The sequence below is a fragment of the Pteropus vampyrus genome, unplaced genomic scaffold (genome assembly GCF_000151845.1).
Source record: "Pteropus vampyrus isolate Shadow unplaced genomic scaffold, Pvam_2.0 Scaffold196, whole genome shotgun sequence".
NCBI classification, from domain to species: Eukaryota; Metazoa; Chordata; class Mammalia; order Chiroptera; family Pteropodidae; genus Pteropus; species Pteropus vampyrus.
This window is the reverse complement of record NW_011888977.1, coordinates 2,589,161-2,613,506: the sequence shown is the minus strand read 5'-3', so window position 1 is coordinate 2,613,506 and position 24,346 is coordinate 2,589,161. Positions and strand designations below refer to the sequence as shown.

The following is a 24,346-nucleotide window of genomic DNA, read 5'->3' as shown; positions in this document are numbered from 1 at the left end:
TGTGTTGGGCGCTTACGGTTAAGAGAATGGAGTTCTTTAGTCTGATGGAAGTAAAATATGCAAGCTCTAACGCCGAAACCAACACTGCGAACATCGGAGCCCTACCCAGAACTAGATCCCAGGAGGCGGAAACTTCGGGCTCAGCACGTGATGCAACCGGGCGCCGCCGTAAACCCTCCTCCGTCAGAGGGCTGGCACTTACGGACACCGACCCCTTCGCCCCAACCGACACACACACGGGGGCGTGGCCTCCTGTGGCGCCTGCGCCGAGGCGGACTCGGACGCGCGCCGCGCGGAGTCGAGAGCGCGCGGAGGCGGCCGCGCGGGGGCCGGAAGGAAGAGGACAGAAGGCGGGGCGAGCGGGGGAAGCCCGCCGGTCCGCAGGACGACCGGCGCGGCTTGATGACGTCGCACAATGGCCGGCCCCCGCGGGTAGTGGAGCCCGTTTGTTCCGCCCGCGTCGCGCCTTAAGCCGGAGCCTGTGAAGAGCGGAAGGGCCGAGGGACGTCTTCCCCGCGCCGCCCCGACCCCAGCGGAATCGTGGCCCGCTCCCCGCCCTCGCGCTGAGGTAAGCGGCGGCGGCAGCGACGCCGGCGAAGCGGCTGGGCCGGCGGGGAGGAGGCGGAGGTGGCCAGGCGGGGAGCGTGGCGGCGGCGCGGAGTCCAGGCCCGGGAGCCCGCCGCCGCCGCCTACGGGGAGCGCACCGGGCTGCTCCTCCGGCCGAACCATGGCTTTCGGACCCCGGGAAGGGGTCGCTGAGACAGTCACGACCCCGCGTTCCGTCTGCGGCGAGCTAGTCTGGGGGACCCTGGAAGCCCTCAGATTCCGAGCTCCCCGCGACTGCTTCCGCGCCCCGCGGTGGAGTTGGTTTTCCTGAAGCTGTCATTTCTCTTCCGGGACATTCGCTTGGCACATGTTTGCCGCTCACAAAGGTGGGGGGGAGGCACGCAGGTTCGCCCTCCCGAGGCTGCCAGCCCAGACTGGGGATGGGCTCTTTGGAAACTTTGAGCTCTCTGGAGCCTACTGGAACTTGTTTTCTCAGCTTCCCAGTGTGCACAGGTTGGACGTATTGGCTGTTCTCAAGACGCTCGCCACTCTCTTAGGAATATGTAACTTCTGTGACCCTTTGGTTAGCCCAAATAATGTCGGAGCCTTGGTATAAACTAATTGCAGCTATGGTGCTGGAAGAATCTAAGACTGAGACTTCCAGTTTTGTTCCCGCTAAAACGTAAGTTCCTAAATTCTTTATAACAGCTAAGTTTGCTAGGTAGAGTAGTCGATCATTTTAAATATCAGCAAACTCAATTGCAAGAGTAGGTCAGTCTTCAGATCCATTTGGGGAAAATGGAAAAAGAGGCCGTTTGACATCTGAAGTACTGTTTAGGGTCATAGCAACGACTTTCATTATTTCTCCCAGGAGACACCTCCATCATATAGCCCATGGATTGCTCCTTGCCCAGAGTAGAGGTTGGGATTCATAATGAGCCTGGACTCAGGCCGATTGCCACTTCCAAGCCCTGGGAGGGGAGTCTTTGCCTGATAATTTTACAGTCTGAGACACCTGGAGCCCAGCTAGCTCTGGAAAGCAATCAAACATGTCTCAAAGGCTGGACCTCTCTGGTTTGGGGTGGGAAATGCTCAAGCTTTGTAAGAAAGCTTTGTGGAGTCATTCCAAAGAGAAAACAGGTAAGTCGTGGCCTTACTCATGTTTAAAGAGGCTTTTTCCTTTTTTTAATTTATTATTTTTTTTATTTTGTTATTTTTTCACAGCTACAGATCATTTCAAGATGAGTGCTTCCTCCCTGAGTTTTTGGTGGTCAAGCTTAGTCAGTTCAGGGGTGGTGTCTGTCACCAACTTTGACATCTTTCTTTTAGATATTGTAAGTTCATGAAGTTATGGATCAGAATTTTAACCAGATGTACCAGAATTTAGGCATTCGAATAGGGACTGCTCTGTTTAAAGTTGTTATCCCAAGAGGTTATGCTTGTATTTCATTGGTGCTTCTTTGCCAAAACCTCTTGAGAACTCCTGTTTTGGTAGTAAATACATAAGCCATATGAGAAATCAGTCTCATTACATAGTCACACCCCATGTTTGACCAAAAATTGTCTTACCTGGCTTGTAACTCACCTCACTTACCAGACCAGGCTCTGAACGGCTTCCTGTGGTTTCTCAAAGTGACCCACCTTGAGAAGAGGAAGATTTGCTGCCACTGAGAGCGACCAGAGCATGCTCTGCAGATTCTAATGGTCACTCAAAAGAGAAGTTCCCAAGATGTTCTGTGCTTTAGCAGTGCCGTTGGAATCAGTGTGCAGTCTTCCAGAGTGACTTCTGGGAAATGAGACAGCTCCCACACTATGCTTGAGTTCTGGTGTGGTCTACTAAAAGTTAGGCACTTATTTCCAGTTTATTTCTGGTATGCAACAGGTAGTTTGTCAAGTAACAAGCTTTTGTCATGTATTCATTCAGCAAACATTTGTCAGTCACCATCTGCCAAATGCAGTAGGCAGTGGAGACAGTAGTGGATACTTGTTATGCTGTTCTCTGGGCAAGTTCACCATCTTATGGATCAAAGAAAGGATTAAAGAATTAGTTCTAAACTTTGCCAAGAATCTTTGATTGCAGAGCGATTGCGTGAGAAGAACAAACGGTGAAATCTGTGTACCTGGGCGTTGGTGAGGATGTGACCAGAGGACCTTCCATTTCATTGTCTACACTTAACAGTGTTTTTCCTAGCACCTGACATAACCACATGTTTTTTCTAGCACCTGTGATAGAACACACACTCAAATATTTGCCAAATTGAATTAATCTCAGATTAATTTAGGACACAGACACCTAGAGAGACAGTTTTCCATAGTGGGACCTGGAATACAGTCCATCTTTTGACTTCTACTGACACATCTCCTCTTCTGTGTAGCAAGGTTTGACTCAGGTTGTTTCTAATAACAGGGAGATTCTTTGGCATGTTTCCCTCTGCGAGGTGTTCACCTGTGTACAGCCTCAGATTGTAAATTCCCAGGAAGTTCCATAAGAAGAGATGTGACTCCTTTCCTCAAGAAATTGTCAGGGCCTCCTAGGGTGACTGGATGTCCCCATGTGCCTCGGACAGCCCCTGTTCATGCCTATTGTAATTGTTTACAGTGCCCCCTTTCAGTCTAAAAGATAGCCCAGTTTAGTAAATTACATAGGAGCTGTTACTAAGTTCCAGCCTTTGGCTAAGCCCAGGGAACACAGAGGTCTGAGCCCTTCCACTCAGGCACTTCATGGGGGGGTAGGGGAGTCTTCCAAAAGACTTTGCAAACAAGTACTCTAAGCGTGTTAAGTATGGGTGTATTGTAGAAAAATGTACAATATAATTAGTGCAAGAGTACGTAATCTGGAAGGTTTTGAACTCTCTAAAATAGAAGGTAAATTGTGTGTGTCCAGGTTTTTCTAGGGAGGGAAGCCATCTTCATCAGATTCTCAAGCAATCCTTGCTCCCCAAAAAGCTAAACATCACTGACAGCACTGGATCGCTCCTGATAGTAGCAGGTGCACTCAGGACCTTTGACTTCACCACCTCTGGTCAGTAATGAGAGCTACCTTTGAGAGCTGGGAAGTTATCTTTGCTTCCTTAGAATGTTGAATTTCCATAATTCAAACTTGAGGGCATTATTGTTTAGTTTAAATACTGTCACTGTTTCAAGCTTCAAGCTTCAGACAAATTTAAAATTATAAAATAAATGGTGTCACAAGTTGGATCTCCATATGATCATCACTTTTTTTTTAACTAGTCTGTATAAATAATATGTTAACTTTCATTTATATGAAAAAATGCGTGGTTCTAGAAAAGCTAAGATAGGACTATAGCTGGATCAGCACAAAACTTTAGAAGGAAGAAAATAAAAACAGGCAAAATCTACTGGTGCAGTAGAAGTCCCCAATTTATGCATGGGCTGTGTTCCAAAAAGGAATTTATAAAATCAGTTTGGAACTTGGGTCACATTTTCCTATAGGAACAATGGCAAAAAGTGGGGCTTAGTTCCTAGCCAGGGAACAGAAGCTCATCTCCTGCATGGCTCTGAGACTGAGCATTCCTTCGAGGTGCAGCTCTGAGTTCAGTTCCAGGATACCTACTCTGGCCATATGGCTCTGGTTTCCTTTCTTTGAAGGGGAACATCACTTATTTGGAAGATCGATAGGAAGAAATTGGTCAAGTGCCTGACAGAGTAGTGGTCACAGTGGACAATGGCGGCTGTTGATTTTATTGCAGAAGTTGTTTTAGTAATAGTCTTGCATTAAGTAGATTCTCCGGTACTTGCCGAATGAAACCGTGAATGAATTACTCCTGAGTGCACCAAGAGACTTGAACTGAAACTGACAGGGGTGAAAGGAGTATGGCTTTTGGAAGTTGAGAATTACTTTTACTCACCTTCACATTAATTCAGTTTAAGTTAAAATGTGTGGAGCATGTGCCAGGCACATTATCAGGCTCATCTCATCTAATTGTTGCAACAGCTTCATAAAGTAGTTACTGTTATCCTCATACTTCAGATGAAGAAACTGAAGTCTGGCAAGTTTACATAATTTGCCCAAGATCCTAAAGCTAGGAAGGAAGTTGTAGAGCTGGGGTTCAAGTTCTACCTCAGAAGCCCACACTGTTTTGTATTAGCCCATGTATCCCATAAAGATACAGTGTACCAAGAGGTAAATGTCCCATGTTACTGGCCTACTTGCATTAGTTCAGGTATTAGAAGTTAGGCACTCTTTTCTTCCAGTTCTTACTCTAGGATTTAATTTCAAGTTTGCTAAAATGTAAAAAGCAATTTGATTGGATCTAGTCATAACAGTGACAGCGAAACAGAAACCACTTTGCACCTGGGCCCTGGAAAAGAGCTTTTATCAGGTTATGAGAGTTTGTAGTTGTGAATAGGATAGTATGTTGCAAGTTCAATCATAGGCTTGAGAGAGGGAGTGTTTTCTGCAGAGTATCAGTTGTGTGATTTTTAAAGTAGTTTGAGAGGACATTTAATTTTGGTTGATTGATTTAAGAGGTAACTTTGTGCCAAGGTCACCATTAGTCTGTAACATGGGAGGATGAGAATTTGTTTGGTTTCAACTAGTGATGTTAAGGCTCAGTAATCACTGCCCTGCTAGCTTAAGCAGCTGGGGAGATAAAGTCTCTGCCCTTCTGTGGAGATTTCCTATATACAATGTAATAAAAAGTATACAGAGATAAGCATAGAGTATCATACACAAAAGAAAATCTTATGTGTTTTAACATCATTAAGGAGTAGAGAGGCCGCCAGTTTGCCAGTGGTCCATGGCTGATTGCTGTAACTGCCCCCATGCTCTGTCTGGAACAGCTGAGAGGGTAGGGAGTCCTAGCAGCCGGCCCTGTTCTTGGTAGCTTTCTCATCCTTGCTCATTTCAGTGGGCTGTAGGAGTGTTGTGTGCAGTGACAGGCTCTGCCCTGTGCAGGGAGGTCGGGAAGCCATGAGAGTAACCTTAGCTTTTCATTTTTCGGCAGAGTATGCCATATTCAAACTGACTTTAGTAGTTCTTTCAGTAGTCCTACCTCTGCATATTGTAGTTAGATCAAAAAATGAATCATTTTCAAAATCATCTACTTAAATGATTTTGAATTAATTGGTTGGTAAATTTTTATTACTGCTAACCATTTATTTATAATGTGATGAATTTTAAGTGATTTGTCTTAATGTATGCTGATCTATAATAATTTCCATTTAGAGCCCCAAAATATTTTTAACTGTAGGTTCAAATACCAATGCCAATTCTTGATGTGTGCATTTTTAAACCCAGGTTCTCCTTTGGAAAGTAGAAATTTAAAAGATATATATATTTTTTAATCTTTGGTTATATAAATACATAAAATAACTAAGAATTGTAAATTTATATATGTTTTCAGATCTTGCTGAGATGCTAAAGCAGCATGATTGTGACATACATTTATTTTAAATAAAAAATTTTGAAGAATCAAGTGAACATTGAACCCTTCATTGTTCCTGTTATTTCAGACTAACTTAGTGGTAACTTGCTACACTTTGCATTGGTGAATGGTGTTTGCTTATAGACTGCTGTTGGATTCATGCACACACACTTTACCGTGCCTTATGCAATCTACGTTTAAAACAAATGGAACAGTGTACCGTCTTTGTACATTAATGTAGTAAAACCAGAAAATACTCACTTTATAATTAAATCTAGATTTGTAAAAATAAAAATGAAATCTAAAATGGCATTGTCAAGTCTTTTTACAAAAGAAACTACAGTTGAACAACTAGGGTTTAGGGGTGCTAATCTCCTGAGCAGTCAGAAATCTAAGGGTAACTACAGTCAACCCTCCCCATGCTCAGATTTCCAACCTTGGAGTTGACCCTTGAACAATGTGTGATTGAATTGCACGGGCCAATTGAAAAAAAAAATCCACATATAAATGGACCCACGCTGTTCAAACTCGTGCTGCTCAAGAGTTGGCTCTACTTAAATATGTAAAATTTTCTGCCAGAGTTCTTTCTCACAACATACCTGTATTTAGAATAATGGTTAACCTTCTTGTGAGAACTGCGAAGTACATAAATGCCGCCTTCTGGGCATCCATTGGCAACTCCAGCATACAGGTCTGTGGTGAGGCCCAAGATCATCCCAAGTGCTTCTGATAGGCAGGGTCATACTTGGAAAAGTGCATTCAGAAACAGGCCTACAGATGGGCTGGGTTTCTGCTCCAGACCCTTCAGATAACTCCAGAAATATGGTCCAACATGTGCCTTCAACTTTGCTGCCTGATTCTATAATGCAGAATTTCTTGCATTTCATCAGCAATCTAGCCTGCAAATCCAAAAGGCTGTCCCTTGCAATGCACATCTTATCACTCATTTTCTGTTAACTATTTGGTTTGCACTTGTTTGAAGAAGGGGTACACCAGGTGTCCTTCTGCTTGGCTACTGCAGATGTGAGGCACTTAATGCACAGCTTAGTGAGCACAGTCCAGCCTTGTAGAGGTGCGGTGTGCAGGGATGGCCCACCATCCTCTGTGGTAGAACAGCCAACAGCGGAGGTCTGTGGAGTGGGATCTGGAGTTTGGAGAAGGTGTGCAGGTCCAAGCAAAGTGCAGGTCCTGATCCTCCCCTGCAGGTCAGGTATGAGCATGGGGCCAGGAAAACCAGGGCATGATTCACTTTCCATTTTGTTAAATGCTATGATTCTGTGTTCTCTTTCTTTTGCAGAACTGTGGGTACCGATGGATGTGGCCGAGAGCCCTGAACGGGACCCTCGCTCTCCAGAGGACGAAGAAGAGGAGCAGCAGGGGCTCTCAGACGATGACATTCTGAGGGAAAGTGGGTCTGATCAGGATTTGGATGAAACTGGGGGGAGGGCTTCTGATTTGGAGGATGAGGAAAATGCTGCCCCAGGACTGAGCCAGGAGGAAGAGGAAAGTCACTCGGAAGAGGAGGACCAGGACCAGGACTCCGAGGTTCAGGAGCTAAGCAGGGGCCCGACGAGCCCCCCACGTGCAGAGGAGGGGGATGGTGGGGAGGAAGACCACACAAGTGATCTGAGGGACGAGGCCTCGTCAGTCACCAGGGAACTGGATGAACATGAGTTAGACTACGATGAGGAGGTCCCCGAAGAACCAGCCCCTGCCGGGCAGGAGGATGAAGCCGAGAAGGCTGGGGCCGAGGATGACGAGGAGAAGGGAGAAGGAGCTCCTGGGGAGGAGGGGAAGGCAGGTGTCCACAGTGTGGAAGACAAGGAGCCCCTGGAGGCTGCCAAGGAGAAAAAAAAAGAGGATGATGACGGAGAGATCGATGATGGGGAGATTGATGTGAGTATACCTGAGCTGCGAGTGTGTGTAGATAAAACCCAGAAGGACTTCCTGCCATAAGCTGCACTTTGGCCTGGTGAAGGAGCCAGGAGGAGGGCTCTTCATAGGGTTAACTCAGTGATCTGCTCATCTCAGAACAAGGAAGTGGGATGGAAGAGTGCAGGAAAATAAGATTGTTCTGGGAGCAGTCGCCATGGTAATTAGGAAGTGCTAAAAATCAAGAAGGAGAAATAGGCTAGATTCAGAAAACTTCTGTCTACTGGTTGATAGCTGGCAGAATTTCCGTGGCCCCCCACTCATCTCTCTGGTGCTGTTGCTGGATTGTATTAAAATGCCTAGCCCCAATTGTTTTTTCAAGTTCTGAATTTTTTTTTTTTTAAGAAGTGAAGAGGTAATTTCTCTCTTTGTCTTTGCTATCTTTAAATCCTGTTTGAGTTAGCATTCAACTAGAACCATCGTGGATCTTTAGTCCTTGTCAGGTTCTTGAGATTGAAAAATTTCAAGAGGCTTCCTTCCAGTTTTGTCTATTCTTTTAGACATTTTTATTTTTGTCCCATGGCCTGTCCTCTGGTGAGAGTCCCAGCTGGGCCAAGCATCTGAAAAGATCTCCAGGACTGGATAAAGTGGGGTTGTGTGGCAAAACATCTCAGCTTTTGATCAAACCATTACACTTTCTTATAATTTATTTAAATGATCTGTCCTTCAGGTGAGAAGGTAAGACTTGTAATATATCATCTTCAATAGGGCTAGTTTGGGGTCTTATGACATAATCATTTTGAAAGAACTTTAATCATGATATTTAAGAAATTGAGTTTTGAGGAGAAAGAGCCTGAAGTCTTACTGAGTAATGCTTTTACTCAAAGGAGCCAAGAGAGGAACACAGCAGATTGAAATAACGTGTTTTTTCCCCTACCCCAGGGAAGGAGATTTTACTTATCTGAGAGTCATCTTAGTGAAAAGTATGTGGAATATCTCTCAGAAATGTTTTGGGTTGGGAAGGAAGAAGTTGCTAGTTAATATTTAACCACAGGTTTACCATGCGTTGGTACTTATGTGCTCAGTCCATTTTAAAATGTGAGGTGGCCATGGTGTGCCCAGTGAATTTATAGGGTTTTAGACATTGCTTATCTAACTTTGGTTCATAAGAACAAAATTTTGTGGGATGTATGTATGTGGTTACAAGATTAGAATTTTAGATCTTTTATCTTCTCACAACTAAGTATAAGAGATGGTCTTAGTTACTAACCTGTACCTAATATTGTCTTATTTAAAAGGGCGTTGTTGGGACATTGTCATACAGGTATCCTTAGGTTTTGCCAGCTGTGCTTCCTTTCCACTTTTGGAAAGTTCACCTCTACGACAGGGTCGGCAAAGGGGAAAATGGTGCCATAACATTCGAGTTAATCAGTTTGGATGAAATTTTGGGCAGAATGTGAAGCCATTGGTTGAGATTGCCTGTGAGTCTGGTTTTTCAGTGTTAAAGAGAGAAAAACCATGTCTTTGTTCTGCCATCAGGTAATTTGGGGGAGCTTCTGATTTTGGTCCAGGAGTTCTACCTAGTCCATTACCCATTGAGAAGACCAGTCACACTCTTCTCGTTTCAACTGTTGAATAAGTCTAAGGGGGAAATTCATCTACTCTCCTGCCTTTCCACGATCATATGGGGCCAGGTATCTCCCTGCAGGTCCCGGAAGGCCTTGGTGTCATCATACCAGTGGGTTTTTCTACTGAATTTAGATGTGGCAATGTGAGACATTCAGTTGAATTGAACTGTCCCTAGAAAACATTTTTCCTGGAGATTGGCTGATTTCTCCTAGAAGCAACCTGTGAAATAATAAATCCAGTTTGATTTTCTTGCCCACCCAGATCCCACCGTTGATGGGTTGGTTTGGCTTGTTTTGCCCTGCATGGCACCCTCATGAGGGGCCCCACAGCCTGGTTAGAAACAGTGTGCTGCTGCGGAGACCAGGTACAGTTTCAGCCATGGAAGACGATTTCCTTCCTGCACCACAGACCGTGCTTGCTAACCAGGTTGCCCCTGCAGGTCTCCGTTCTTGGACACAGCACTGGCAGGCCCTGCAGTGTGCCAGGCTTATTGAACCACGCTGAGGATGTGACAGGTTAGAGCAGAGCCTGCCCCCACCTCAGGGACAGGCAGACCTCACCTCTGTAGTGCCTCCCTTGTAAATGGTGACTTAGGCCCTCACAGGAGTTCACCTGCCCTGTAGGGTCTCTTCTGGTTGCCTGACTTCATTCTGAGCTTCTCCCCATCCTTTATTAGCATAAATGTCACCTCCTTTACATAGGCTCTGCCCCTTGCTCCTGCCTCTCTGTTGTACCTGGCTTAGTACTTCCTTTGTTGTACTTCCACAGTTAAATTAACCAGGTCATCTGCATGTTTGTTTCTTTTGCTTCCCGTCCCCCTCCCCCCACCTTGAAGAACACAAGTTCCTTACATCTGGGACTACTAGGCTGGCTCTCTCTGTATCCCAGGACCTGGCACATTGTAATTGTCAGTAACTGTCTTCTTGCTTTGGGGCACATTTAAGTTGAATGCCATGAGAATGGCAGTGAGCAGAAGGTCTGTCCTGGAGAGCCATGCACCTAGAGAGCACTGGGTGTGGGTGGCCAGCGCTAGCTCTAACCACCCACCATTGGAAGAACCTAGGGTAGACATGTGTTAGCTTGTATATGAATGACTACTGCTGGCTCCCTGTCACATATCTGCTAGAGTATATGCCCCATGTCCCCACCAAGCACACACTCCTGTATCTTTCTTTCCCAAAATGTCCTGTCCCCAGGTGCATTTCTCTGATGGAGAGGGAACCAGACGTGTGCACTTGGGTCCATGAACAGCCTGCATCCAACAGGCCTTTGGCCTGGTCCCCTTTAGTTTAAATCCCTGCAAAGTAGTTTCTGATCCTGGTGGAAAGTATACATCGCAGAGGACTTTTCCTCCATGGCTTTCAAGCGCAGTTCTGGTGTCAGAGTGAACTACCTGGATGTTTTTTGAGGAAAAAAATGTACATTCAGTGAGGCCCCCGAGCGGATCCGTGCCCAGTGGGCATCTTCCAGGCTGGCCGAATCAAGAGACTCACAGTTCACAGGGCCCCTCCTGCACACACGCTGCTCCATCTCTTCCCCCAACCTCCAGTCCTGCGTTTCTGGGAACAGCTGAGTTGAAAGAGTCTAGAACGCTGAGAGACATTTATTGTAACTGAGGAGTTCTTCTCTTCTGTCAGGTGTATCGTCCTGCTTTTCTCTCTTTAGATTTTGGGTCACTGGGAAAGGTGAACTGAACCCCCACACTTCCCAACTTTTCTGCTCTCTTGGTAATTTCTTTGATAGTGATGTCAATTTGTGCAGTAAACCCTTGAAATTCTTTTGTCTAAACCACACAGTTTGTGACTAAGGCCTTAAGTTACCTTTATATGTTTCTGGTGTTCTGCCACAACACCTTTCAGATACAAATGCTTTTCTCGAAGTACTTCCCTGCTGTGGTAGGGGTGGGATATTGCACACTGGTGTGGCCTAGCTGTTTCTAGCACCCTGGTTATTTGTGGAGTTAGGGCCGAAGGTCCCCGGCAACTGAGCCTGGTGTGAGCCTTATTTAACAGTCCCTTACCTGTTCAGGAAGCCACACTTAAGAAAATCAGACACAACTGTTGCTTTGTTTCTACCTATGCATCTCTGAGAAGAATGAATGGAGCCACTGTAATCAACTCCCACTGTATGAAGTTCTTTCCTTCTGCACCTCTCTGCTTAGTCTCTCACCAGAACCATTTCTTCCTTCTTGGTTTGATGAGCAGATTAAACAGCCTTCATGTGTCTTTGATTCACCTTTACAGGCTTGCATCCTCCCATCTTTGGTCTGTCCATTCTCTCCTTGTCTCATTTACTCGGTTCTGTTTTTAGATTACTTGTCATTTCAACCACTTGTTACTTCCACCACCTTGAGTATATAGCCCCTTTGGAAAAGGATGGGGTACATGTTTTGTTCCAGTCCTCTTCTCATTGATGACTCACACTGGTCGGGTGGCCTCTCAGAGACAGCAGGACAGCAGCCATGTCCTAAATGGACAGTCCATGTGGTTCCTTGGTCAGAAGTGGTAGCTCTCAGCCCACACACATTCAAAAATACTTTGAAGCATTTTCTTTGCAGGAGGTATTTTATATTTTCTGTTCAACTGCAGCTGTTTCTTTTATGTCTGGATACATACTATCTTCTACAAAAAGGCATTCTCAGCTTACCCTCATGGCTAAGCATTCACTATCTGTAAGGCCCACTCCTTTCAAGTGGTGCAATCACTGTATTCGCTCTCCTCCGAGCCAGTTAGGTACTGGATAGCATCGGTCCCCTTGCCAAAGCCTAGGAAGCCACTGCCTGTGCCACATTTGAGAAGAGAGCCCATGAGGTGTCAGCCACTTGAAGGACTGGTCAGCATGGCCATGTGAATAAGCACAGGTCACAGTCCTTGCTCTCAGCCAGGAGAGCCCAGAAGCCCTGAGAAGGGAAAGGTTTCCTCACTCGTCAGATGGCAGTCCCAGCCTGGGCTGACACCAGGCTGTTTGTACTCCTGTATTTACCGCCTTGTGGGGCTGGTCACACATCTCACAGAACTACTACTGTTATTGTTATGGGGTACTGCTTCTTACCCCATTAAATCACCTTTCTAAAACCAAAACATTTCTGAATTCCCAAAACATCTGGCCCTGAAAGTTTGGAGTAAGGGATTATATCCCATTTTACAGTTGCAGGATCCCAGGTTTCAGGAGACTGTGGTTGGCCCAGGTGGCATTTAGGCCTCTGCTCTGGTGCCTATGTCCACATGCCGTGTTTACTTCCCTGCACAGCCGTGCCATGTGGTGACCATCTCCTTATCTGCTGTCGCTATAGAAGCTGCCATATTGGAAATGACTTCTCATATGAAGGCATTGGTTTGGGTTTTTGAGTGTATTTTAAGGAAAATAAAAACCTGCACAAAGAAGAAAGTAAAAATCCCCTATGCTACCATTGCTTAGAGATCATTGTATTTTGGCATGTTGTCTCTTAGGTATTTTTCCATTAAAATCATGAGCTCTCATTGAGTATTCACTGCTTGTGTTTTATGCGAGGCACTGTACATGAGCACTGTGAATGTAGCCCTATTCTGCTAGAGGAAACCACAGCTCAAAGTGGAGGCACGTGTTTCTGGTCACATCACCAGAATTCAAACTCAGGCCTTCCATCCATTAAAGTTGAATGTGCCCTGTGCATATTGACCCCTAGGAAGCGCTGCTAGAGATATGCCAGTGAACCATCCTTAGGTTTGTAAACTCTAGAGGGCCTTGCATACTCCCCCAGTTAGGTGTTTGTGCCATTTTAGCCATTTGGGGTGATGTATGCGGAAAGCTTCATGGACACTGTCCTCATAGACCCACCATTTTGCTTCTGAGTGGACCACCAGGGCCCCTCCTTGTCCTCTGCTATCTGCTGCCTCTGCTCTAGGTCACATGGTCAGGAGGCCTGAAAGAATTCCCATATGTTACGCACTTGATGTAACAGCCCTCAAACAGATGAGCACTGTGAGTTTGGCCGTAGAGATCCCTTTCTTGAGTTGTATTTGCATGAAACTCTGTAAGATTTAAGAATTTGTTTTAATCATTCATCACTTAATATCTATCCATAACATCCATTCAGGATATTTTATATTGTTGAGTGATTTATTGATTGTTTTTGTTTTTTTAATTAAAGGAGATACCATAAACCCAGCACACCAACGTGTACAGCCCTCTGTCTCTATCCTGGCAGGTGTAGGTACTAGAAGACTGGTCAGCTGGTAGATGCTGTTCTGTGTTCGTTGAGTTGACATTATATCGTGTGCTTTACTGTGCATTTCTAGGTATGTTTACTGATCATTTTTAGTAGCTGCGTATAGTCCTTTATATGATTCATGTGACTGCTTATCAATCTTAAGATGGGTAGGTGGTTCTCCTTTTTGCTCTTGCGAATATTGAAAGTGAAACCTTTACAGTAACACACACCTCTTTAAATCTGATAAAGTACACTTACTATGAATCCTGACTTTTGAAAAACTATTATTCTATACTCATCATTTCACTCCATGCATTAATTTCTAAGTCAGGAAGATTTGAATGGATTCTAGCCATTCAAACGGGTCTAGTTTTTCTAATGAGAACAAAAAGAGAATATGCTCTCAACTTAGATTTGAGCTCATGTAAATACCATATTCAGGTTTTGGTGTAGTAATCATTACTGCGAGAAAAGTAGTAAAAAAAAAAAAAAAAAATACAGGCTAAAAGACCAGGAGAGAGAGGTGTTCTGTCTTAAAATAATTAATTTTCTCTAAAACTTAAAGCAATTATTCTGGGGCTGAGGAAGATAGAGAGATATTCAAAGAGTACAAATTTTCAGTTATAAGATGAATTCTAGGGACCTATGAAGAACTTAATTATTTAATCTCTTAAAAAATTCTATTGGTTCTCTTAAGGTTATAACTTTCAGGCATCTGTTCTTTTTGTTATAAGATGCCTTTAATTAAATATTTTCAAGACACAGATTATACAAATATTTAAGCTTTAAAAATAAGTCATCATAAATCCAGGGTTTGCTTCAGCATTTCTGCATTCAGCAAATACTGACCATTTACTACCAGCCCTGCACTGCACTTGGACCAGTAACACATGGTAAGCAGACAGATACAGTCCTGCCTGGTGGAACCTCCAGTTCTGTTGGGCAGGCTGTGATGACCATGAGCAGTGCTGCAGGAGAGGGAGCTATAAGGACCCATCATGAAGGGAGATGGGGGGCCCTGAGGAAGGAGACTTAAGCTGCAATCTGAAAATGATGAGGGAAGAGGAGAGGGAAGAGGAGAGGGAAGAATATGGTCAGGCTAGGGTTTGAAAAGGTCACTGTGGGAAGTGTGGGCGAGCTCAGGAGAGAGTGGGGGATGCCAGTTAGGGAGTGCTTCTCCCGACCAGGCGGGACTGGGCCATGGTATGGAAGACAGTGGTGCTACAGGAGATGAGAGAGGAGTCCATTAACTCCCAGACCTCTGCGCTGTAGGACTCCTTGGATTGCCTGCACTAAGACACTTGAACAGGCTGGGACACGGGCAGTTCCATTCTGGACAAACCAACAGAGATGTCAGCAGGGCAACTGGATACCTGCTTGGGCTAGGGGTGGTTGGAGGCGGGAACATCTTAACTGTGAGGCATGGGTGGGAGTCTGTGTAGGTCAGTGGTGACAAAGGGGCGTGGGTGGGAGTCTATACAGGTCAGTAGCAACTAAAGGGTACAGGTAGGACTCTGTGCAAGTCAGTGGTGACCTGGAGACACTGGTGAGAATCTGCGGGTTGGTGGTGACTGAGGGACACAGGTGGGAGTCTATGCAGATCATTGGTGACAAAGGGGCATGGGTGGGGGTCTGTGCAGGTGGGCGGCAATCAAGGCCCTGGGCAGTGGGGGCCAGGGTGGGCACAGGGCTGTGGTCGATGTTGTGGCTGCTATTTGGAATCCCTGGGCTTGGTCTTTTTAAAACTGCTACATTATTCTAAAAATTGACAGCCAAGGTTAAGAACTCTAGACTAAGAATGAGAAGAGAAGGACCTAGATCTGAAGTGAAAGGTGAGTCCACAAAACTGGCCAGGTGTCATCTCTGACCTGAGCCTCCTAACTTCCCTCCTTCCTGCTCCCAGACTTTTAAATTAGAAGTTAGTGTTGAATTTTAAGGACATAAGATACTTTGTTTTATAAATGTTCTTTAAATGCACAAAATATTAAAAATCTTAAGCATAACCATTTCCTTCCCAGAATTGCTGTTAAGAAAGTTATAACCAAACCCCGTGCACTACGTGCTTCACAGTGTTTTTACTCAGTGTTCTTTCAAGGTCTGCCTCAGACTTGTAGGTAAGCTTTGAGCTGTCCCATTGTGTGGATGAGGAATCGGGTTTGGAAAATGTAGATGAATTGGCAAATGGCCCAGACACGAGTGTTGTGACCGCATCCTTTCTGGTTTGGCGAAAGCCATGCCCGTTGCTAGATGCCCCTCTTGCATGTTCCCTCTCGTTTAGACGATTCCTTCTGCAAGTCACATTGTCCTCTGTTTCAGGATGATGATCTGGAAGAGGGAGAAGTAAAGGACCCCAGTGACAGGAAGGTGAGGCCTCGTCCCACCTGCCGATTCTTCATGAAAGGTAATTGTCTGAATGAGGGGCCTTTGCATGGCCCATTTGTGTGGCCTCAGCTTTTCCCAGGACTGTGGTGGTGGTTCAACCTGTTGAGTGCCCTGGAGCCTATGCAAGGCTGTTCTTAGGGCCAGACTGTGACAGTTTGTGATGGTGGTTATTGTGGTATTAGTATGAAACAATAGATTATTTTATTGGTCATCACGTTAATGACTAACTCGGAGGGGAGCCAGCCTGGTCATTTTCACACTTGTGGTTCCAGGCCCACCTGTTTGTAACAAACCAATGACTTTAACATAGACAATATAAATAATATTTCTAAGTGGTCCTTTTTATAAGGCAAAATACCCCAGGTACCATTTTTGACATTTTCCCCTCACTGTAAGGAAAATTACCACTTTTCTGCAAGATGTATCAGAAGTATATCTTTCATTTGGAATGGATTTCAAAATAGCAAAGGGATGGCCTCTGAAAGCAGCAAAGCTCCCTCTTGAAAACTGAACAGTGTGAGTCAAGAAGCAGTAACAGGTGGTGATGTGATAAAATCTTGGTGAAAAGGCTGGACTAAAGTCTTGAGATTTGGAAATGGAAATGAGGATTCACAGTCTTAAGGTTTCTTTGATGTGCAGCATTAGGTTGGGTATGTCTTATAATTCAGCATTTTCCTTGGACAAGTAGGAGGATGTTTTTCTCTTAATTTTGCTCTGACCCATGATGACTTTGCTCACTGACCCAGCCTGCGTGTACCATCTAAAGTTCACCAGAGCTTCCTGTACTTCTTTTCCAGATGTTGTGACACCATTATCCACTCTTCTTCCACCAATATCAAATTCCATACCATTCAGAGACCAGGTTAAAGGTACAAAATATACACTATTCACTCTGTTTAGTCCTTCAAAGTCCCCCTGCTCCAGAGGCCAGACTTCTTTCTCCTGGACCCAGAGTACTACTGTGAAGCCAGAAGGAAGGGGAGGCTTGAAAGGGCAGAGAGCAATTGCGAGCCTTAATTTAGAGGCACCTGAAGGGGCTCTCAGTAGCTGTGCAATAACCTCGCGGGGAGGGTGGGGTCATGGGCATGGTGGAGTCCCATCTCACAGGGTAGCTCTGCACTTCAGGTGGCATTTGAGCAACCCTATCCCTGGTACTGAGAGATGGCCTGACGATGAGGGTGCATGGGAGCTGAGGGACTACTAGCATACTCAGGACCTGGGTCAGCGTGCTCCTCAGGATATGTGCTGTTTCTGTACTTGTTGTTTTTACCAAGTGGAAACAGTTTGACTCTTCTGCATGTGATGGGCTCCACTATGCGTGGGAAGGCAGCCAGCATAGTCGTGTGCTATAGAACAGATGTTACATTGTGAGCAGCAGAGCCACCCTAAGACCACAGATAAGCACATAATATGTTTTAAAAAGTATTTGAAGTGTTGGTATTTCAGAAAATTTAAACTGAAGCAGAAGACTTCCTTTCCATAATGATGTGAGAATAAATGTCAATCCGTCTCTGAAATTTCTAGATTAAAGCAATGGAGACAAATATGTATGCATATATGTATATGTACTTGCAGCCATTTCCAGTTAGCACTGTTCATAAACTGGCGGTCAGGATTAGCCAGAGGCTCCCACAGCAGGAGGCAGCAGTGCCCACCGTTCATGCCACAGAGGCTCTGGCCCAGGTGCTGGGGTCACACCGCTGGAATAGTTTCCAGACTTTAGCAAGAGAAGCATGTACACGAATGAAGTTGTTGCTGGAACTGCAAGTTGATCAGCATCATCAGGAGGTGCCCGATGGACAAGGACAGGATGTCATCTCTATGGACGTCACCAGGGTCACATCACAATAGGAGCAAGGTGCCTCTTGGGGGGTTGAACTAAGTGCTCAGTTTGGATGTCAGGGAGTGAGACCAGTGGGTAAGGCTTTCTGCAATAGAAAAATTTGAAGCTAGTAGCAAGTGGCCATTTTTGCAGTTTAATTAGATGTGATCAGTAACTTGTTTCAGGAATATTTTTTAAAATATATATTTACCTTTCCTCCCTACTGTCTGTTTCACCTGCAGAGTAATGTGATATGCAGAGGGAAATGGTTGATTCTTTCAGTGTTCTAGGACATAGCTCCTATTTTTGCTTAGTTAGGAGAAGGTATTCAGATGTACATGTTTTTGCTTACCTGCAATTTATAAGCTTGGTGTTAAATTGAGATGGATGCATTTAAGTTCCCTTCAACAGCAAGAGAAGTCACTTTGAAAATGAAGTTTGTTGTGTTTGGCAAGAATACAGAGAAGTGGAACTCTCAAGCAGTGCTGGTGGGAATATAAAATGGTGCTGTGAAAACAGTCTGTCAGCACCTCAGAAAGTGAAGGATAGAGCTACCATATGACCCAGCAATTCCACTTCTGGGTGTCCATCCAGGAGAAATGAAAACATGCATGCATACAACTTGTACGTGAATATTCGTAGCAGCATTATTTGCAATAGCCAAAAAGTGGAAACAACTCATCAACTAATGATGGATAAGTAAAATGTGGTTTACTCATACCATGAAATATTATTCTGCCATAAAAAGGAATAAAGTATTGATAATACAACATGATAAACTTTGAGAACATTATGCCAAGTGAAAGAAGCCAGACACAAAAGGCCGCATAGTGTACATTTCCACTTACGTAAACTGTCCAGAATAGGCAGAGCCATAGAGACAGAAAGTAAATTAGTCATTTTCTTGGCCGGTAGGTAGGGATGGGAACCGTGAGGGGATGGTGGCTAATAAATACAGGTTTCCTTTTGGGGTGATGAAATGTTCTGGAATTAGGTAGTGGTGGTGATTGCACAATTTTGCGAATATACTAAAACCCACTGAATTTCACTATACTTTAAATGGTGGTATTTTATGGCATGTAAATTATATCTTAATTTGAAAATTCTTGTTTAAAAAGTTTGTTAGCTATATAAGTTGTGATCCACAGATTAGTCATTTAATTGCCCCAATGGGGACACACTGATATTTGTGACCATTGACAACAAATGAACTTAGGAATTCAAACTGAAACATTTTAAAGCACCAGTACTTCATTTATGATATATTTTTACCTCTCACATATTTATGTTGACTCATCAAGACACAAAGTTCTATTCACAAAGGCAAAAATGGCATTTTCTTTAAACTGTTTCCTGCATTGAGTCTCTGATTTACTCAGCTGTCAGTAGTACCCACCCAGCCCATTCTGTGAGCCAGGCTTCCTTTTCCCTCCTGCTTCCTACTCTCTCTTTTTTTAAATTATAGTAAAACACACATAAAATTTACCATTTTGACCATTTTTAAGTGTACAATTCAGTGGCATTGAGTATATTCTTATTGTCATCACTACCATTCGTTTCCAGAACTCTTTTCATCTTGTAAAACTGAAACTCTTTTCTCATTAAACACTAACTCCGAATTCTCCCTCCCCCCAGCCCCTGGGACCACTGTTCTACTTTCTTTATGAATTTGAGTTTTCTAGGTACCTAAAATAAGTGGAATCATACAGTATTTTATCTTTTTGTGACTGGCTTATTTTACTTAGAATAATGTCCTCAAGGTCTATCTGTTGTAGCATGTCAGAATTTCCTTCTTAAGACTGAGTAATACTCCATTGCTTGTATAGACCACAGTTTGTTCATTCATCTGATGAAAGACACTTGAGTTGCTTCCACCTTTTAGCTTATGAATAATGCAGTGAAGGTAGATGTGCAGATATCTCTTCAAGACCCTGCTTTCACATCTTTTGGGTATATATGCAGAATTAGGATTGCTGGACCATCTGGTAGTTCTATTTTTAATTTTTGAGGCACTGCCATACTGTTTTCCACAGCAGCTGTACCATTCTACATTCCCACCAACAGTACACAAGGATTCCAGTTTCTCACCTCTTTGCCAACAACAAATAACAACAATTGTTATTTTCCAATTTTTTTTTTTTTTTTTTAGTAACCATCCTAATGGACGTGAAGCTGGTATCTCCTCACTCATTGTGGTTTTGATTTGCAATTCACTAATGATTTGTAATGTCAAACATCTTTTCATGAGCTTTTTGGCCATTCGTATGTCTTCTTTGGAAAAATTTCTATTGCCTTTTTTTGAATCCCTGTCTTGTTCGTATTTAAAGCAGCAGATTTCAAAATGTGGTCTGTGGACCTTTAAGGGTCCTTGAGGCATTTTCAGGGGACCCCTGAGATCAAAACTATTTTCATTATAACATTCTCTGTACTAATTGTCAGGTATTGATTACTGTGCACCCACAATTAAATAATGCCAGTTTGACTTAATGATATCTGTGATAGAGCAGTAAAAGTTATAGTTAAATTTTACACTTGAGGACAGATCTTTTTTTAAAAAAACAACTTTAATGAGATATAATTTACATACCATAAAATTTGCCTGTTTTAAGTGTATAATTCAGTGATTTTTATTAAATTTACCAAGTTGTGCAGCCATCATCACATTTCAGTTCTAAAACATTTTCATCACCCCAATAACAGCCCTCAGTACATGTCTTTTCTACATTCAGTATGACAAGATTAGAAGTGCACATGGAGCCCCTCTGCTGCACACTGAAGTGCAAAGGTCATCTCCAGGGAGGGCACATAGGAGGTTTGCACTGTGAGCTGCGCCAGCTGCTCTTCCCACGAAGTGTGTGATTCGCAGGAATGACCATGACACACCATGGTGCCGTAAAACCAGGTCTTCTCAAAGACTCACCAAGTGAGACTGCTGCTTTAAGGAGAACTGATAATATCTTTTGCAAATGGTAAAATTTGAGCTCTTGAGTGAAAATTAGAATTTTGGAATGTGTCTATCTCCACCATGAGCTTGACAGCTTTGTAGTGTTTAATGAACTTTTCCAAATGGCCATTATGTGATGTTACAGAATCATACCTGGGTAGAAGATCCATTCATAGTTCAAGATAGACCAGTGGACTTCAGTGGAACAGAGTCAGAAAAGTTCAGTGATAGGGTTGCAGATCCCGCATTGCTGAGTTTGGTGCAGCATCAAAGAACATCTGAGAGTATCTGAAAAGGCTATTAAATGATGCTCCTTCCTTGTCCAGCTATATCTCTGCCTATGGCTGGATTTTCTTCACCTGTTTTAACCAAAACAACCTAGCACAACAAATTGAACGCAGAAGCAGACATTAGAACCCAGCTATCTTCTATTCTGTGTTAACATTGAAGAGATTTGCAAAAAGGAAAATAATGCTATTTATATCACTTGTTGGTTTTTAAATAATTAATTTTCATAAAACATTTATGATAATATTTTTAACGAATTATATACGTTATATATTATGTTTTTAAATTTACTGTTTTAATTTCTGTAGCAAATATCAATAGATAGAACCCATACAAAGGCTCTTTGGGGTCCTAAGACCAAAAAGTTAGATAACTGCTGGTTTCAACTCTATGTTATTCATAAGGAAGCCGTCCAGAAATTATTTTAATTTTTTGACTACTATAATGAATGTGTTCCCTAAAGAAGTTAAAATATCTCAGAACTCTGCTCAGTGTCTGTGACTGTCTATCCATTTCTGTCACAGTCCTCTGTGACATGGAAAAGGAAAGGACACATGAGTTCTTGGTGTTATACCACTTTGTGTGTGATGTTTCGTTGGATTTATGCCTATTAGAATACAGATTTGTAGAGCTTAGTTTTGTTCTTAATATTTAATTATTTTTAAATATTCTACCTTCCCGTCGTGAAGTACTTTAAACTGCTTTATTTTATGTTCACAATCTGATATTTATTACCTGTTCTGAGTTGTTTAGACTAACAGGAAATGGGAACAAGGAATATTTAAGACTTAAGTGTCTTATTTAGAAATAAGCAAGTCTTCGTTTAAAATTCTAGTTTGAAGCAAGTACTTTGTATGAAAAATAGAGAAAATGTGAAATCATTTCAAGTGTTAGTAGGATGCATTGTAAATACAGTGACGTTGCAGCTTAAAAAATGATATGACACTGCATTATGCTGATCACCATTTGAACCAACAATCAGAAATTTAAAAATCTGGTAGCATTTTTGGACATCACATGCACACGTGCTCATATGTTTGCCCACAGACGTGGCATACTTTTTTCTGACATTTCAAACCATGGGAGAGATGGATTCTTTGCGCTGCGTGTGTGTGGGTTGTGACCAGTGGGTTGCTGGCATGGGAGATGTGGATTTCATTTCCTGTCCTTTCTGTGTCTAGTTTCCTTGATTTCTGCTGGGGAGCATTAGGTTTCCTGCATATGTCATGTCTGTTTCACTGATAAGAGTTTGGGTTTGTTGCTGTTGAACTTGGAGGCTCCTCTCTTGTAGATATATTGAGTGGAGGAAAAAAAAGGTTCAACACAGTGTATAATATAACGAGGAAAAAATAGAGATAGGTACACCAATTGAGCCCCAATAAATTGATAACTGCCTCTGTGGAGGGTCCTTGGAGGCATGGAGACTTCCCTGAATATCTTTTAGAGTATTTGGATACTTTTTGTTTATATGTATTGCTTTTATTAGTTTTATTATGAAATTCTTCATAATATATAATGTTTATAAAGGTATAAAGAATAATAAAAGCATAAAACAATTACTGATGTGCCCACCATCCAGTTAAGAAAAAGAAAACTATCAAGGTGAAGAAACTTGTCCCACTGTCCTGCCCCCATCACAGCTGTTGCCATTTCTTCTGTTCCCTCTGGCTCATAGCCATGTCCTTATATAATTGTAAACCTATTTATTCATCCAGTGAGAATCACAATCCACATAACTTTTGTGTTTGTGAAGTTTCATTCAGAAGCAGACCACCATACAATTTTAAAACCAGAAGATCAACTTTTGCTTTCGTTTCCCAGATAATTTTTTTCCCAATTGAATTATTATTATCTTTTTAATTATGAAAGTAACACGTGCTGACAAGAGTCAAGACAATAAATGATAAAAGTCTCTTTCCACAGTCCCCAACAGTTCCAGGCTTCTTTCTACACAGATAAAAATGTCATTTTAAAAAGGCTAATGAGATTGCATTATTCCAACTGCTCTCTTCTGACTGTGTTTGCTGGACATCTGTCCTCTCTGGTAGCTAGAGGTCCAAACATATGCTCAGCAAGGATCTTAGCACACCCAAGAGCAGGAGGGTCCAAGGGGACGAGCTTCTGTCACTCATAGGTGTCTCTGGTGCATGCCCTGCTCTTTCCTCTTACTTTCCTCACATGTTTCTTCTCAGCCACCTTTTCCTCTTTGCTCCCCCTACCAATAAAAGACCTTTTTTGTCAGTGCGCTGGCTTATGGTTAATGTTATGTTTTGAAAATGTTTTAAATACAAAAAAGAACAGAGAATAACAAATACCCATTAACCCAGATATATATATTAGGTTAAAAAAATTACAGAAAAGTTGCTTATATTGTTAATATTTTTCTATACTTGCAAATCTTCTACCATGAGCTTTTACTTTTTTAACTACAAAAGCAAGGTGTACTACAGTATGAGTTTTTATGAGTCATAGTGAAGACAGTATTTTGGAATTCTTTATTTAGATGTCTTTTTTTCTTTAAACCTCCTGAGACTCTAGAATTTTAGAAGTGCCTTCTATGTGATTTTACAAACACTTTTAGGAATTTTAAGAGTTAATCTGTCACTTTTTGCATTCCCAGAGAAGCAACTTTAAGCATACTTTATTTCATATTTAATTTAGATCAATATAATAAGTTGATTTTAACATAAATTTAAGTATTCATTTAAGTGTTTAAAAGATAAAATTTGGCTTTTTGCTAAGTACCAAATGATTATTTCTCTTTAATTTACACTGTACAAGGGAGAACATGTTTAGCTGACATATGTTCAAATGGAATATGTTTAGAAGTGAACATATATTTAAAAATAGTTTAAAATTTAATTACATGTTAACCCATTGAAAATGTTTTTTAAAACTACTTAGGTATTGTGTACCATATTTATTTTTGAGCCTGCGTACATGTTATCTACTCAAAAAAATTAAATTTTTAAAAAGTGATTTACTCACAGATTAGATTAAAAACTGACTTCTTGCAGTCTCTGTCAAAAAGGCAGGTGGTTTCCTTAAATAACCCTGGTGTTCTCTCGCTGAATAATATTAAAAGATGACCTTTTTTTGCAAAGTATAAACACCTAATTTATTATCATTGTCGATGTGTTTTAACTTTAACCCATTTAAGTAGCAGAAATATCCTGAAATGGTTTGTGAGTTTTTGATAAGAGAAATGCAGATTTACAGAGCTGGTAAAGACCATCATGGGACAAGCTTATAGAATTCTGGTCATTTTTATGCTTCTCATTGATTTC

At 42.5% G+C, this 24,346-nt stretch overlaps 1 protein-coding gene across 3 annotated transcripts in view; it reads left to right on the top strand.

The window, feature by feature from the left end:
- The first annotated feature begins 383 nt into the window (after positions 1–383).
- The window catches only part of ZC3H18 (zinc finger CCCH-type containing 18), a 57,267-nt gene continuing 33,304 nt past the window's right edge, over positions 384–24,346 (top strand). The window contains exons 1-5 of one of the 3 annotated variants that reach the window (XM_023537670.1): positions 384–568; positions 1,043–1,228; positions 7,231–7,829; positions 15,940–16,024; positions 16,803–16,874. In XM_023537670.1, coding sequence (XP_023393438.1) covers positions 7,245–7,829; positions 15,940–16,024; positions 16,803–16,874 — 742 coding nt within the window. In that variant the 5' untranslated portion in view covers positions 384–568; positions 1,043–1,228; positions 7,231–7,244. The remainder of the gene's footprint in view (positions 569–1,042; positions 1,229–7,230; positions 7,830–15,939; positions 16,025–16,802; positions 16,875–24,346) is intronic. The other 2 variants (XM_011371892.2, XM_011371894.2) reach the window with 2 other exon arrangements.